This window comes from Vidua macroura, chromosome 2, assembly GCF_024509145.1.
Source record: "Vidua macroura isolate BioBank_ID:100142 chromosome 2, ASM2450914v1, whole genome shotgun sequence".
Lineage (NCBI taxonomy): Eukaryota > Metazoa > Chordata > Aves > Passeriformes > Viduidae > Vidua > Vidua macroura.
In genome coordinates, this window is record NC_071572.1 from 100,190,023 (window position 1) to 100,206,202 (window position 16,180).

The following is a 16,180-nucleotide window of genomic DNA, read 5'->3' on the forward strand; positions in this document are numbered from 1 at the left end:
GGGAGATCCATAGGGGAGCCTGTATCCCCCTGCAGCCCAGGGAGGTCCATAGGGGAGCCTGTATCCCCCTGCAGCCCAGGGAGGTCCATAGGGGAGCCTGTATCCCCCTGCAGCCCAGAGAGGTCCATAGGGGAGCCTGTATCCCCCTGCAGCCCAGAGAGGTCCATAGGGGAGCCTGTATCCCCCTGCAGCCCAGGGAGAGCTCCACACTGGAGCAGGCGCATGCCAAAGGAGGCTGTGACCCCGTGGGAAGCCCGTGCTGGAGCGGGCTCCTGGCAGCACCTGTGGGAAGTCGGTGGAGAGAGGAGCCCCTCCGGAGCAGGTACAATGGAGCACTTCATGAAGAACTGCAGCCCGAGGGAAGAATGCATGTTGGAGAAGTTCATGGTGGACTATCTTCAGAGGAAGAGACCTCTAGCTGCAGCAGGGGAAGAGTGTGAGGAGTCTGCTCCCTGAGGAGGAAGGAACAGCAGAAACCATGTGTAATGACTGTCCACAATTCCCATTCCCCATCCCTCTGTGCCACTGTGGGGGGAGAGGTAGAGAAAATCAGGAGTGATGTTCAGCCCAGGAAGAAGGGAGAGGGGTGGAGGGGTGAAGCTGTTTTAAGATTTAGCTTTTATATCTCATTAGGCTACTCTGATTTGATTGGCAATAAATTAATTTCCCTAAGCCAAATCTGTTTTGCCCATGACAGTAATTGGTGAGTGATCTCTTCCTCCCCTTATCTCGACCCACGAAGTTTTGCTCGTGTTTCCCCTGCCCTGCCTGGCTGAGGAGAGCAGTGGGAATTTGGCGGGCACCTGGTGTCCAGGCCGGGTGAGCCCCACGGCCAGAGCAGCACAAACAGCGTGGCACCGCTACAGAGACAGAAATAACCTCCCGGTCACAGAACCACAGTGCCATCTATGGTCGGTATTTTCTTTCACAAAGAGCACTGAAATAAGAAGCCCAAGTGGATTTTAATAGTTTTCATTTTCCCTGTCTTAAAACCAAAATAAATTTATTCCTCCAACTGATCTTACAGCATACAAGCTCTTGCTTGCAAAGGCAATGCATATCAAAGTAGTACAGCTGTTAAGATTTCATTGAGCATTATAGTGTGTAGAAAAAAAGCATACAAAGCTGTATTTTTCAGAAGCTATCAGACATAGGGAATCAGATTGTTTTAGCTGCAAATATGTGACATATGGTGGTATGGTGAAATGTACCAGATAAGATCCCTGAACTGCAAATACACTCAGTTTTACCTCAGTACTACTAGACCTCTGTATGTAGGCTCCAGCGTATCATGATTTTTCATGTTCTTTGGAAAACTCCCTGCCAGATTTTCTACATAATTTGCACTGATCATTGAAAGAGAATACATTTAGGTTTATCAATATGGCACTTCAAGACAGAAAAGCAAAGATGTTTGGAAAAGAAGACACTGAGTTCCATCTATGGATGTATTCTCTGAAGGGAGTCAGCATTGCATATGCATCAACATAGTCCCTTATGAAAGCCTCAAAAAAACCCAGAAATTAAGACAGTTTCTTGTCATTATTATCAGTTGTCACCATGAAGGCAGGACACCTGCTCTTCCATAAATATTTCTGCAAATGCCTTTGCAATTGACATAAAAAAAAAAAAAAATCAAGGAATTTGTTTGCAAATTCTTAGGTCACTATTCAATGATAATACAAATATTAGCATTTTGTGAGCTTTTATTCTTACCATTTACATGGTAAATGTTCTGTAGCAGTAGAAGGGATTGAGAGTCTCAGAATCCTTAAACACTTCTTCACAGCTCTCAGGAAAGCAGCAGTAAAAACTATATTCCTGCAACCACACAACTGCCACAGGAAATGGAAGCAAAGAAATAAGTAGTTAAAACTATGGTTGCTGACTTTCCAATCAAATTTACAACATGCTTGTTTTGTAAAGTCTCTGCTGCTGAATAATTTGAAATTACAAAGATGTTTGGGTGTAGCAACAGATGTGTCTAGATATATAAGAGAGAAACCAGACTGGCTACAGTTCAGTTCAAATAACTAAATGGGCATTATCTTGCTAGTGAGAGACATTTAGGGAGCTACAAAATGCACACATAGAGATGGAAGGAACAACCTGAAGAGTACTTGAGTAGTGAAGAAACGTAATTTAATTTGATTGATTGCAATTTAAACACAGCTTGAAAAGGAAAAGTTGATACAAGGATGCTTAAACAGCTCAGAGACAGACTATTTGTACCAACTATATCAAGTACAGAGGCAGGATAGGAAAGCTGCTCTGGAAGACAGGATACAAGGGCCAGGTCTGGGGTCCAGCAGCTGTGGTCCGAATAGATCTGCTGGGGAAGAATAGAAAGTAATGGGGGGACAAATCTGTCAGTACTGTGCATTGCTAGGATTAGGGATCAAAAATATAAAAGGAACTGGAAAAGTCAAGACTGAAAAATGTTATAGGCAAAAATAGTTACTGCCAAAGCAGTACATGGTACAAGACTACAAAGTAGGAGGGAGCTTTGCTGAGGACATTTTTTGACAACTGATAGTCATGTTTAACTGCATATCAATAAATTAATAAAGAAATAATAAAAGCCCAGCACAAAGTGGGATAATTTGAGTTATGAATAAGATGGAAGCACTGCCAAGTATCTTTGTTACTTTGTGATCTTGCAGGTGAGGTGTAAAATACCTACACTAGAATTTGGGTTTATTATAAAATCAGCAGTTTGTCTGGTGACACCTGCTATAAGAACTCTGAAATCCAGAGGGGAAGTAAAACATTTGGAATGCAACGGTGCAGTGGTGCCTGAGCCCTTGAAGTGGTCAAGGGACCATGATACGAACAGAAAGGCTGCTTTGAATAGTTCACTGTTACGGATTCTCTGGTGGGTTTCTTGAGTCACTGGGTTGCGAGTCAATGGTCACAATCTCCCCATCAGAATTATCTTCTCAATTAGAGCTGATTTCAGCACAGTTAATGAGTTTTCTTTGTTATTTTCTTCCCTGTCCTAGGAGTTCTGCCAAATGTCCTTGTGGCCCGTGAATTCTGCGTTCTTTGTGCCCACTATCAGCAGCACATCCCTGTCCCCAGGCTTTGCTAACCTCTCCCGAGGTCTCAGACCACTGAAACATGTCAAGCGCTAAAATTTAACGAGGCAATTCTACCGACAAGCAATTTGTCTTTCTAGCTTGTTTAGATTGCAGTGCAAGCAAGACCAAAGGACAATGTTGTGTCCCCAAAAGACTTAGGGACTGGACATCAATTAGAGCTTGTTCGCTGCTGCTACACGGATTAATTCTCCGTTCTTGATTAGGCTTCAAAGTATATAAAGACCAAACATCACAGAGCAACCTTTTTAAAGAAAATATTTACACATTTGACGTGTCCTAACCCCGGCAGCCGCAGGCCCGGCTGTCCCCGAGCGGAGGCCGGGGCCCGGCCGCGCCATGGCGGGCGGGGGCGGTGCGGGCCGGCCCCGGGGCGGGAGGAGGAGCCGCCTCCGCGCCAGGGCCGGCCCTTCCCGCCGCTCCGCCGCGGTAAGGCAGCGGGAACGGCGGCGGGAACGGGCCGGGCCGGGCCGGGAGCTCGGGGGGGCGATGGCGGCACCGCCTGGACCGTGCGGGCCCTGCCGGAGGGGAGGGCTCGCCGCCTGCGAGGGCGGGAGGGTGGCAGCGGAGGCGCAGGAGAGCTCTGTGTCGCAGCGGGCAGGGCTGGCCGTGTGGAATGGGGCGTCCCGAGCCGGGCCGGGGCCTTGTTGCTGCCGTGCCATGGCGGTAAGGCGCTGCTGGGCGGGCGGCCCTCGGCCCCAGCCCCGCGGAGGACAGCCATGAGCCCCGGGGGCGCTCCGTGGTGCGTGGTTCTTCTTGCCCGGGGCCCCGTAGGAGCGCGCAGGTGTCAGGGGTGGGACGCTTCCGTTTTAACATTTGTTACCTGCTCTGATGTTACTTGGGTTTCCCTCAGGATTTTCTTGGGTACCGGTGACAGGACCCGCGGGAATGCCATGAAGTTGTGTCAGAGCAGGTTTAGGTTGGATATCGGGAACAGGTTCTTCACCCAAAGGATGGTTGGGCACTGGAACAGGCTCCCTAGGGAAGTGGTCACAGCACCAAGCCTGACAGAGCTCAAGAAGCATTTCCACAATGCTCTCGGCACATGGTGTGACTCTTGGGGACAGTCCTGTGCAGGGCTGGGAGTTGGACGTGATGATCCCTGGGCGTCCCTTCCGACTGGGAAAATTCTGTGACCCTGCAGTCTGTTCACCTTTCAGCCGCCTGCTTGGCCTTACTGCCCCGTGCAAGCTGACGGTGTCCACTTTTGTGTCAGCCTTCCCTTGTTTCCTTAGCCCACTTGCACTACCAGCTGTTCTAAAACTCCCATGGCTCTCCTTTGCTTGTACTTTTCATACTGTTTGCTGTGGAAATAAGCCTTCTGCTCCTGTGTTTCTGCTGTCCCATAGAGAGTTAGAGTGTGGTAATTAACTTCCATCAAAGATGAGAGCAAGGCTCAGTATTGTGGCAGTTAGTGGCTGGATACTGTCGCACACAAGAGAAGAAAAGGTGGTACAGTTTTTTTTCCTGCATGGTAATTGTGGAAGTAACAGCCTGGCACAGGGAGCTCCAGGCTAACCACAGCACGTGGGAATGCTTGTGTGGTAGCCAAAGAGCAAGCCACAGTTAGTGCTGAGGTAATGGTCATTGGAGATGTTGGTCTGTAGGAAAGCAGGTAGGCTTTGCCCATTCTGCTCACAAGAGTTCAGCCTCCCTTGTCCCTTTTTTGTGGGGAAATAGAAAGTTAAAAAATAGAAATAAAAAGTAGAAAGCATGTGCAGGAAATTCTGAGAAATGGTAACATTAAGCAAAGATACTACAAGTTGTATTCAGCTCTTCTGTTCTCAAAAAGTCTAAGACCAGAACTGTTTTATTTTCAAATTTAACTTTACCCTTTTTTTTTTTTCCCAGTTAAAATCATGGCACTGAAACAGGTTTCCAGCAACAAATGCTTTGAAGGTTTCCAGAAGGTGTTTGAACACGACAGGTAAACGCCACTAAAGCAACAAAAATGTTTAGCTTGGGGCAATGAATCCATTGCTGTCTGTTTTCAGTCTGCAGGAAAACAGCATGCTCTCACTAATATCCATATTTCAGTCAGGAATAATGTCTACTGCTGCTTTGGCTGGGTTCTTGAATTTCTGTGTTAATGTTTAACATAATCTAGTATACTTAATGCTGCAGAGCTGAGGTGGGAGCTAGTATTTTTACCTTTGAAAATGGAGCTTTGTTACATTGGGTTGTCCTGTTTGCAGCACAGAGAACCACTGTGTTTGTGAAGTTCCACTTGCTACTGGGTCTCTTACTTCTGTGCACTCTGGAAAAGTACTGTGAGCAGTGACTCAGTGAATAGATTCTTGTTTAATGCAGATGTACAAAAAAAACCAAATTAAAAAAAAAATTATCCAAATCAAAATAAAATCATCAGTTGTGCTTAGATAAAAGTTTATTGATAGTTTTAGGCTTTAGCATTAATTGAGCTTTAATTAATTGGTCTGAGACTTGGTAGACTTAGTAGATTGAAAACCTCCCTTGCTGGTGCATTCTGTGCATTTTATGTTGTGCAACTCATGTGGATGTATTCTTCAGTAAAAATTACTTTGCAGTTTGATAGCCAAAGCTCAAGCTAAATATTGCTGGGATTCAAAATTTGATTTTCAACCTGTTCTCGGTTAGCAGCACTGTGAAAATGTGGCTTATTTGTAAGTCTCTGTTTTAAGTATATTCAGAACAAGGCTGAAAAGTTAGCTGTTGCCTAATCTAGAGTCTAAGGCTGAGTTTAAAAATTTATTTTCCCTTCCTTTAACTTAGTTGCCTGACCACATCTCCCTTTCAATGAAATGCCCTGATCCACTGATTCCTTTTTTTAATGGTAGTGACCTTGTTCATTAAGTAGTGGTGATAACAAGGAACATTTTATTAATACAGTGCAGAGCTAAAATGCAAAATGAAATTTGGAATCTACTTGCCTCCAAAAGCAGAAACTGGGAAGTGTCCTGTGCTGTATTGGCTGTCGGGTAAGTAACATGAATCTTAGTAACTTAAAAAATACAATCTTAAACATTTTTAAACTACTGCACTACAGTTACTGAAAACTTAATGTAGAGGTACTGCAGTGGCAGCTCTTGGGTTCTACAGAAACTCATCTTCTGGAAGGCACACTTAGTTTGAGTGTGCTGTGATAAACCAGAATGCAGCCTGAGGGTAGCCTATCAGATTGTGTTCTAAAATGCTCAATGTTCAAAGTGTTCTACTCTTTTGTTCTAAAATGTTCATACCTTTAGTTCCAAAGTGTATATATAAAGGTTCTCCTGTTGGGACACCTCCTGCTTTCCTTTGTTTTTAAAAACTGCTTCAGCTGACAGAGTAGGGATGTGAAAAGAGCCAATGGAAGCCAGCACAATTGTCCTGTGGACTCTACCTTATTCCAAGTAAAATTTTGCAGGAAGCAGCTGGTGACCTTGAAAAGAGAGGTGCTGTCAGCTGCCTTAGCGCAAGCATGTCTGGTGTGAAGTAAACCTGTGGGATCAGAAAGGGCCAGGGGCTGAAGAGGCTTGTGCAGCAGGAATGAAGTTGTCTCATCAAAAATTAATTAATTAAATCCTTTTTTTTTTCTTTTATTCAAAATAAAAAGCAGAAACTCTGTTCTGTAATTCAAGGAGTTGCTTTATTGAGACTTGTGTTTAGAAAGTTGGAGACCAGGACTGTTAGTGTGGAGACTTGTGTTTTTTGTCACAAAATAGCTGGTGGGTCTGATTTGTGTCATGACAGTGGGCGGTAAAAACGTTTATACTTGAAGTTAGGAACATCAGAATTGTCTGAAGAGCTCTAAGCCATGCAGCACATTTACTTTATTGAATGTAAACTGTATTGTCTTGGGTAATATATCAGTCAAATTAGGTTACTGGCAACTTGTCCTCAGAGAAAACTAGAATCATTAACTCCTCTCAATTTGCATAGTGAAGCAAAATTGAAATATTGGTGTGAAATGTAATTTATTTGTAATTGGACTTATGGACCTGCTGCTGTACAAAAGGCATGTATTGCTGTGGGTTTTGGAGGCAGGGTGCTTAGGAGCCCTTTATCCTGTCTAAAGTACGTAGAATTTGTCAGACCACGTGTGATGCTGTAAATCAAACAAAAATGCAAATCAAAAATGCAAACAGCTGAGATGACAGTACAAAGCAAAACGTAGTTGCAGGATGAGGTGTCAAAAGTCAAAAGTGTGAGCCTTAGCAAATGCACCGTGCTAGAAGGCACCATGCCCTGCACGAGTAGGTGCTGGAGGGGGTACAGGGTGCTCGTGGGTCTGGTTTTGATCACGTGCCAGTGTGACTAGATGGGACAGTGCAGCTGTGTTTCTGTGGCTTGTTAAGTATTGTTGAGCCTAATGAAAACATTTTCCATATTCATGGAGATAGGAGTCCTTGTTTTTCAAAACCTTTTCTGTCAAAAAGAGTTTTGCCACCAGTGTGCCATGGGCAATGGGTAAGCAGTGATGTTTTTGTTTCCCTAGGGCTGACCTGCACAGAGCAGAATTTTATAACGAAAGCTGCGTTTCAACAAGCGGCAGCAGAGCACGGCCTTATTGTGGTGGCACCAGACACGAGCCCACGTAAGTTCCACCAGAGACATGGTAACAGTCATTACACTGAAGTGCACTCTGTCCTCAGAGAATAGTGTGCTGAAAAGTGTGTTGCCCACCTGAGTTAGAATTTGACCTCACCTCTGCATCTTGCATTGTTCACTAGATTACATTGTATGTGTTATTGTACGTACATTTTTAATAGTGGGGTAGCAAGGGTTTGACATTGGAATTTATTGTTGTGGCACTAAAACTAGAATAAAGGGGCTCTAGAGTTCAGCACAGATGAGGAGAGGGAAGAAAAGTGAAACAACAAATGTGTCTTATTAGAATTCTTGCTGACATTTTGTGTGCCTTGTTGAGACCCTATAGAACCTGCAGAACTGTGTTGCCACACAAAGATGCAATGCTTGCTCTTAATAGTATTCTGTCTTCTAAAGCAAATTAAATACATGCCTTCAGAGGATTACAATACTTGAAAAGCAAACTAGAAATCCTTCTCCCATGCAGCTACAACAGACTACTGATCAATGGATTTTTAAAATTATGTGCTGTTATTTGTATACGGCTGAGCTTATGGTATGGGAAAACTGAAAATGGTGGATCTGCAGTTACTGGAAATAGTGGGGGTTCTCTGTTTTATGTTCTGTATTTGTTGGATTCTACCACAGTCTCATGAGTGCTGTAAATAAAGATGTCAGCCTTCTAATATTTCGCAAGCTTTAGTGGGTTACATCTGACTACAGGCATTATGAGAAGGAAGCAATGTTATTTCCATAAAGCGTTTTTTACATCCAGGTTTTGAAGTTGTGTCAGGTCAAAGAATGTAAATATATGTTTCTAATGAAGAAGAGGGACAGAAAGCAAAACTTGTGAATGAATGAACTTCACACTTTGTTGTTGCTGTTTGCTGCAGGCTAGAGATGGGCAACTAACCTTTGCTTTATTCATATTGGGTAGTTGGACTGGAACTTGTTTTTGGTACTATCTGTGTAAATTGTCTCTATCAATGTGTAACTGCCTTTGCATAGGTCATTGCTTTGTCCATTTACTTTTAAGTCCCTCATGGTAGCTTCTCTCTTGCCTTTTAGCCTAATAACTGATAAGGCTTGCTCTACTATTTAAATGAGTTTTGGTATGAGCTTCATATTATACTCTTAAATTTTAGCTGAGAGACACCAGATGTTCTTATGTCTGTTTGAGCCTGTGTGGAGAAACAAGTGAAAAGCAATTAAAATATAATCATGAGCTGAGAGGTATTGAAAATGCTTACATATGCATTTTAATTATGTACTGCATGAGAATTACCTTCCAGGAGACAGGAAATGTATCTGGATGGGGAAAAAGACATGAAATCATTAAATACTTGTCATTACAGACCCTCTCTCAGGCCTTGATAGACTTTACTTTTCCTACTTGGAAGGGGTTTGTTTTTCCAGACAGGTATACTGAGCAATATTATGTAGATTCCTTTTCAAATTTCTATTTTTCAAGGCTTCCTGAAAGGTTTTTTTTTTAGCATAATGAGCATTATGCCTTCATTGCCTGGCAGGACTTTCTGAGTTTTTGTACATCTCCAAGGTACTGAAGATAAACTTTTTACATCCAACATGTTTAAGCGCCCCAGTCCCTGTGATTGCTGGACTGTTAAGTTACAGAATCACTCAGTGTTCAAGGGCATGTCACTGGAGCAAAGTCAACCTTGATCCTTGTACAAACCTGATTTCACACTGTGGGAGTGTGGCAGCCTTCTCTGCACAAATTGTGAGGGACTGTTATGTGTGGGTTTGCAGTGTAATCTGACGGTGGTAAAAGCCCATGTAATTTTGGATTGCAGAAACTAGGAAATAATGGCCTTTCTTTCTCCAAAACATTCTTATCACATATACCTTAAAATATTACATTAAGTTCTGCAGACCAGGCTGGTAAATCACAGACTAATCAAAGGGAGGACTGGGTGGGATGTACTGACTTTCAAGAACACATCTGCAAATTTAGTTTGAAAGTGTAACCTTGGAAAATATACAATCCTGCAGTTATTCAAATAAGAAATTATTTAAGTTTCATGGAAATTATAGGTGGGAGCAATTAAATGAATTGCAGAAGAGATAGACTTGTGAAATGATAGGAACAGTGTATTATTCTTCTGGAGAATCTTAAAAAGGGAGGTGCAGCAGGCATTATTTAAAGCACATAAATTGGCTTGGACACACCATTTGGTGATACGTGGTTCTGTCATTCTGGGGAAAAGGAAATTTTCTTCTGTTTCTCGCACAGTTTCTTATACTTGATAGGATGAGGTCTGATGACTGAAATAAGCTGGTAGCACCAAATTAACAAGTGCCAACTTTTGATTAAGTTCCTGAGTAAATTTGACATATATATATATTTATTTATGGAGATATTGACACTATTTAGAAATTGGATATATCTGTAGGCTTTATATAAGTGTAATTTTGCAAGTGTTGAAATAACACTTGAAATTATTGTACGAATTAATTAAAATCTGAATTGCCTTATAGTTGAAGGGATATAGATATGATTGAGAAACTTGTGTCCTGAGTCTCATTTGTATGGCAGAATTTGTATCCAATTCTGAACATGTAGTAAAGGAAAGCTTTGTCATGCTAGGTGGCTGCAATATTGAAGGAGAAGATGAAAGCTGGGATTTTGGCACTGGTGCTGGTTTTTATGTGGATGCCACTGAAGATCCTTGGAAAACAAACTACAGGATGTATTCCTACATAAAGGATGAGGTAATTTGACTGCTGGGTTCTCCTGCTGTTGCTGGGTTAGGTAAAGGGGTGTGGCTCAGTCACAGGAAATTCCCACACCTGGTGTTACAAAGTTATGGGAGATTTCCATAGAGATACTTTGAGTTACTTATTATCAGCGGAACTGTTTCCTTCTGATCTCACATTCCCCTTCAAGTTGCTTTCAGGCCATGATCACATATGTCAGGCTAGAACCAGAGATGTGCCTTTGGTTTCAGCGGCATTAAAAGTTGGTTAGTTGTGTGCTTTTTTTTTAGACATACTCAAGTTGCTTTAACATTTTTATTACACTTTTGTTTCCTTTACAGCTGCCTAAACTAATAAATGCCAATTTTCCAACTGACCCTGAACGGATGTCTATTTTTGGGCATTCCATGGGAGGTCATGGAGCTCTTATTCTTGCTCTGAAGAATCCTGGGAAGTACAAAGTAAGATTAATTATAGCTTATATGAGGTACACTAATGCCTATATAGATTTCTGTAAATGTAACAGAAGAAAACATAATACTAAGTTGAGGGCATTAAATGTATAAATAGTTTCATTTGCTGCAGTTCATTGTTACATAGTTTTGGTTTTTTTTTTTTTTGCTGCTGTTTTTCTGAACAGTCTGTGTCAGCATTTGCTCCTATCTGCAACCCAATTCAGTGTCAGTGGGGGAAGAAAGCCCTTGGTGGATATCTGGGACCAGATGCAAGCAAATGGGAGGTATGTGTTGGAGCTGCAGTTCTATAATGACAGATGAATGAGTGATCTGTAAATACATCACAGCAGGAACCTGGAAAAAAACCTCTGGATTGCCCACGAGCTGGTACTGTTGTTTTACTACACCCCTAAGCACAGAAAAGCATTGTTTGTTCCTGGCAGAAGTGACTTGCTGTTGCCTTATGGTGCTTATTAAAATGTAATGAGATACAGGCCTCTCATCAAACCAACTACATTCCTCTCAGTTTTATGAAGATTTAAAAGTCAGGGCTGAGAACAATTATGAGCAGTGTATTTTTGTAGTAGCCTGAAGAGATAGACTGCTGCAAACTGCTCAGACTGATGAGCCTCATGACGTCCTGCATGGGCAGCCTGTGGGAGGCCTCCGTGAGGAGCCCATCAGCTACTTGGAAAATGGTATCCTGCAGAACAGCATTAAACGAGACAAAGTTAGGTTTTAGCTCCAGGACCTTAATTTTGAGCTATCAGTAGTTGTATATGAATGGCTAAGATACAAAAATGTTTGTCTGCATGGTTCCTGCATTATTTGGGCAGCCCTTCAGTATTTTTAATCTCAAACATTGCACTGTATTTCTATAATAAAGTTAGAAGGGATCATTGTGACCATGTACTCAGATTTCCTTGTAAATAAGTACAAGCTGGAGTTCAATCCCTTGTAAATTGGATTAAAGTATGTCTTAGGAAGACTTCCAGGTCTGATTAAAACTTTACAGGATTGGAGAGTGTTCTCTGCTTTTCTAATTGTTAATAGAGTAGTTTGTGTGGTTAGAAACTGCCAGTTAAACTTGCTTAGACTTAATGTAATGGATTTGTGGTGAAACAAAACAAAACAAGCACCCAAAAATCTGTTTTCTGTCCCCTTAACTTGTTTTGGAGCGTTTCTGCAAACCTAGTCCAATGGATAACAGCAATCATCAGGAGCAGGCTTAGATCTGCCTTTGGCACAGATATACAACCGCTGATCTCTTTATTTTGGCTTAAAATTGCCACATAAGTATGTTCAGGATAATCTGATACCATGGCCACAGTGCTGGACTGAGCCCAAACTCCTACTTCCATTGCAGTGTCATTTCTGCATCTGGTGGCATCCTGGAAGGATGCCTCTGATGCCTTGGTGTAGGACTTTGGATTTTGCTGTCCATTGGTGATTGGTGTTCTTCACAGCACTTAAACACTTTGCTGTCTTTTTAAAGGAGTTATTTATTTTGAGCATATAATAAGCACAGGACCACATGGCTAACGTGTTCCCCATCATAATTACATTTTGATACATGTATGTTTAGAGTTTTTAATTTTTGTTTCTCAGTCAAACCAAATTTTCTTGGTCAAATGATCATGGTAACCTTCAGGTTAAATGCCTTCCCATGAGCATAGTTGTGTCATACTGGTATTTTGACGTTTAGCTGCCAGAATAAATATACCAAGATACCAAGTTTCTTCAGCAGGATCTAGTTTCTGCACAAGGGTGTGAATTAGTACTGACTATATTGCTGTTCTTCCATTCTGTAGGAAGTCAGCCCTGGGCTGGATGTGCTGTTTGGTTAAACTGCCAACTTGGTAATTACCTAGCTCATACATTTGCCCTTTTTAAAAGCAGTAGGTATTACTTTTCAGTTGCCTGGATTTTCCCTGGTTTTTTGTTCTTTCAAAGTGCAGCTTGGCGTCCTGAGCAATGCTGCCCAGGACTCTCTCTCTGTGCCATTCTTTTCCTGTGGTCGACAAACTGAAACCAGTTGAACATATGTAACTGAAGTAATTTCTCTTTTATTTCTGCAGGCATATGATGCTACACAGCTTGTGAAGTCCTACTCGGGCTCTCGCCTCGACATCTTGATTGACCAAGGCAAAGATGACCAGTTCCTGTCTGCAGGCCAGTTACTGCCTGATAACTTCATCACTGCCTGCACCGAGCGGAAAATCCCAGTAGTCTTCAGACTGCAGCAGGCAAGTTGCTTCTGCAGTCCTTGGTTGTCATATTCTTGTTTGTGATTTTTGGTTCTATACAGCAGGCAGTGAAGAGAGTGTGTAAGGGGGCAGGCGTGCTCTCACTGTAGGTCTGTCTCTGGCCACTAGAGGAGGGTGAGAAGTGACACTTTCCGACGCATGGGCCATCAACGTGTGCATCACCCACCCGACTCGGCCACACTTCACCACTAGGTGCCGTCGTGCTTCCAGCTTGGACAGGCTGATCCCTGCATGGGGACTCGGGCTGCCGGTGCTTGGTTGAAGACACAGCATTAATAATTTTGCATGAGTATTGCAGTCACTGTACAGCCAAAGTGACACCTGACCTTCTGCTGCATCCCTTATCTGTGCTGTGGGTTTCACGTTTACCATAAAACTTTGTGATTTAGTTTGCATGTGTTGGTGTAAATTCCCTAATTTACACCAAGAGGTGGAACTGCTCGACATCATGGACATCATGTAAAGACCCAGGTGGAAGGATTGCTCTTACCTGTAGGGCAGTGACCCAGAACAAAACTCTCCTGAGAGCACTGGAGTCTTTGTAAGCCACTGGTAACTTCTACCCAGATCCAGTGAGGAGCCCAGTTGTGGAGAGTGAAGGATTGTCCTCTCTGATTTATCATAAACCTTGCACCTAAAGATAGAGCTAGTGCTGATGGAGTGCCGTGGGCCAGAGGGTAACATTTCAGCACAGTGATGGAGCAGTAACTCAGACCTGGGCTGTGTTCTTCTTATCCCCCCATGTGTGGAGGAGCAGTGCCCCTGAGGGCAACTGTTCTCAGATTGCATCTCACTCTGCAGCTGACCCTTGCTGTTACCCATCTCTAGCTTACAGGCCCAGATCTGGGCAGGTTAAGGGACTTTCTGCTTGTTCAGCTTCCTAGTGCTCATCTACACTTTGCCTGTTACGTATCCCTTGCCATTTTTATATATATATTCCAGGTATTTCTTAAAATGGATAAAACCAGGAGAGTAGTTACATTTCCTTTAAAGGTTCAAAAAATATCTTAGCATGATGGCTTTATCACGAGCTGTATGTTCTCTGCTGATTTCTTTATTGTTCTTTTCTAGGGCTATGATCACAGCTATTTTTTCATTGCTTCATTTATTAATGACCACATCAAACACCATGCAAAATACCTCAATGCTTGAACCATTTGGATGTGACTGCTGCCTGGCCAATATGAATCAAGAGATAGTGATGAACTAAACAAAAATCATTTGGTGAAGTGATGTTTGTAAAATGGAGCTCTTCTGATTGATTGTACTTCTAAGAAAAATAAAAGTCCTACTTAATTTGATGTGTGTGTTTTGGAGTAAATATTGGGAATATTCTTGCATGCTTGGAAGACTCTTGATGCCATGAAGTTACATCTGGTGCATTTTGGGTCAAAATGTAAGCCAGCAGATGAGTGGCTTTCATACTGTGAGTGTGGGTGTGGACGTGGCACCTGCAGACAGCTTCTAGTACAACTGTGCAAAGACTGTGATTAACAACAGTGTGCCCATTCAGCTAATTAATTACTGGGGTTTACTTCAACCTTTAATAGAGAAGGAAGTTGTTAGTGGCACAGCTAATCAAGCCACTTAATTAATCTGAAGTATTAGGCCTGCGTGAATACCAAGGACCAAGTCTGGTGGAGACTGCAGACAGAAGCCTGCTGTGCACAGTGCTTTACTGTCCTGTGCATTATTAAGCAAATGATCTCCAGTATTCCATGGATGATACTTACAGAAAAGACCTTTTAAAAAACATGTGAAGGGAGCAGTCTGTACTAAAAAGGATTTTTTTCTCCACTTGTCTTTGATTCTTAGTGTGAGAGACTTGTACTGTGTATCTTAGATGTGACAGGACTGAGAGGAGATTGCTAAATACATCTGAAAAAAGCAATTTCTATCTAGATGAACTAATATCTCATTGCTGAAATCAAGTATGCTTATTTTACAAAATATGGCAGACTTTAGTCCTGACAGTTGTAGATCTAAAATAGCTCTTGGTGATATAATTCTGCTGGTTACCTTGGACAAGAACACAGATCACCAGTAAGCTGCAAGTAATCACCTGTAAACTCAGCTTTCTCAGGGCTCAGGTGGACCTGAATCATTGCTCAAACCTTGACTCACTCTTGCCAGAGGAAATGCTACCACAGATGTAGGATGGGTTTTCTTTTTTAGGCAATGCTGAATGATCTCCTGTGTCTCTGGCTCCTGCTAGATTCTAGGTTACATTCTAGGGAGGCTGGTGCTGGTGACAGCCTTAAATTATGCAGACTTGTATCAGTCTTGCATCTATTTATTCATGAAGTAAGCTCTGAAGGCTGGGAAGATACAACTGTGTGCATTGCAAGAGCTCTCCAGAAGGAAATTATTGCAGAAAGGTCCTCTGCTTCCAAAATCCCCTATCAAATGTGAAGAAGTACAGCCCATAAAGTCACCTGTTCACTAAGGTAAAGATACTCCATTAGAGAAATTGGAATCTAGGAGAATCTGTACTTGGATGACTTCAGAAACCTGCATGGGCAAGAGAAGGCTGGATGCTGTGACCTGCGCCTTGTTTCTGCAGCCAGGGGCAGAGCAAAGCAGCTGAGCACAGCCCTGGCACACTGGGTTATCCCCAGGGGCGAAGGTGTTACTGTGTTTACTGCTTGGATTCAGTACCCTCCAGGAATCTTCAAGTTTTGTTTGCTGGAGCAGAAGGCTGCAGAACATTTCAGGAGAAAAGGCTGCCCTGTAGAGAGAAGAGTTAGAAGTAAAATGAACAACTCTCATATACCAATGTGAGCAGGAGCAAACTGAAGGAGGGGTCTCCCCCCATCTCCCTGAGCCCAGCCCAGCCCAGCTGTGGCAGCAGAGGGCAGATAATTCACTGCCACTGACAGACTGGCAGGAGGCCTTCACAACAGCAACAGCAAAGCTGCAGGGAGAACACTCCAGGTACCCAACAGCTACCAGCCAATCTTATGCCTACTTTAGCTGCAAAACTCCTTTATTTGCATCACATCATCATATCATATCATAATCATATTCCCCCAAACCCATAATTTCTCCAACTACCATGTCTTTTACAAGAAATCATCAGTCACAGGGATAGGCA

General features: G+C 42.8%; 1 protein-coding gene across 3 annotated transcripts; it reads left to right on the forward strand.

The window, feature by feature from the left end:
- The first annotated feature begins 3,466 nt into the window (after window positions 1-3,466).
- ESD (esterase D) lies at window positions 3,467-14,387 on the forward strand. 3 transcript variants are annotated; one of them, XM_053971772.1, is made up of 9 exons: window positions 3,467-3,527; window positions 4,950-5,025; window positions 5,967-6,055; window positions 7,555-7,653; window positions 10,255-10,379; window positions 10,706-10,825; window positions 11,005-11,103; window positions 12,898-13,065; window positions 14,158-14,387. In XM_053971772.1, the coding sequence occupies exons 2-9, from the start codon at window positions 4,958-4,960 to the stop codon at window positions 14,236-14,238; spliced, it is 849 nt and encodes a 282-aa protein (XP_053827747.1). In that variant the 5' UTR covers window positions 3,467-3,527; window positions 4,950-4,957; the 3' UTR covers window positions 14,239-14,387. The 3 variants fall into 3 exon arrangements, with proteins under 3 accessions (XP_053827747.1, XP_053827748.1, XP_053827749.1); XM_053971773.1 differs by lacking the exon at window positions 3,467-3,527 and adding an exon at window positions 3,683-3,764; XM_053971774.1 differs by lacking the exon at window positions 3,467-3,527 and adding an exon at window positions 3,776-3,840.
- Window positions 14,388-16,180: the final 1,793 nt, after the last annotated feature.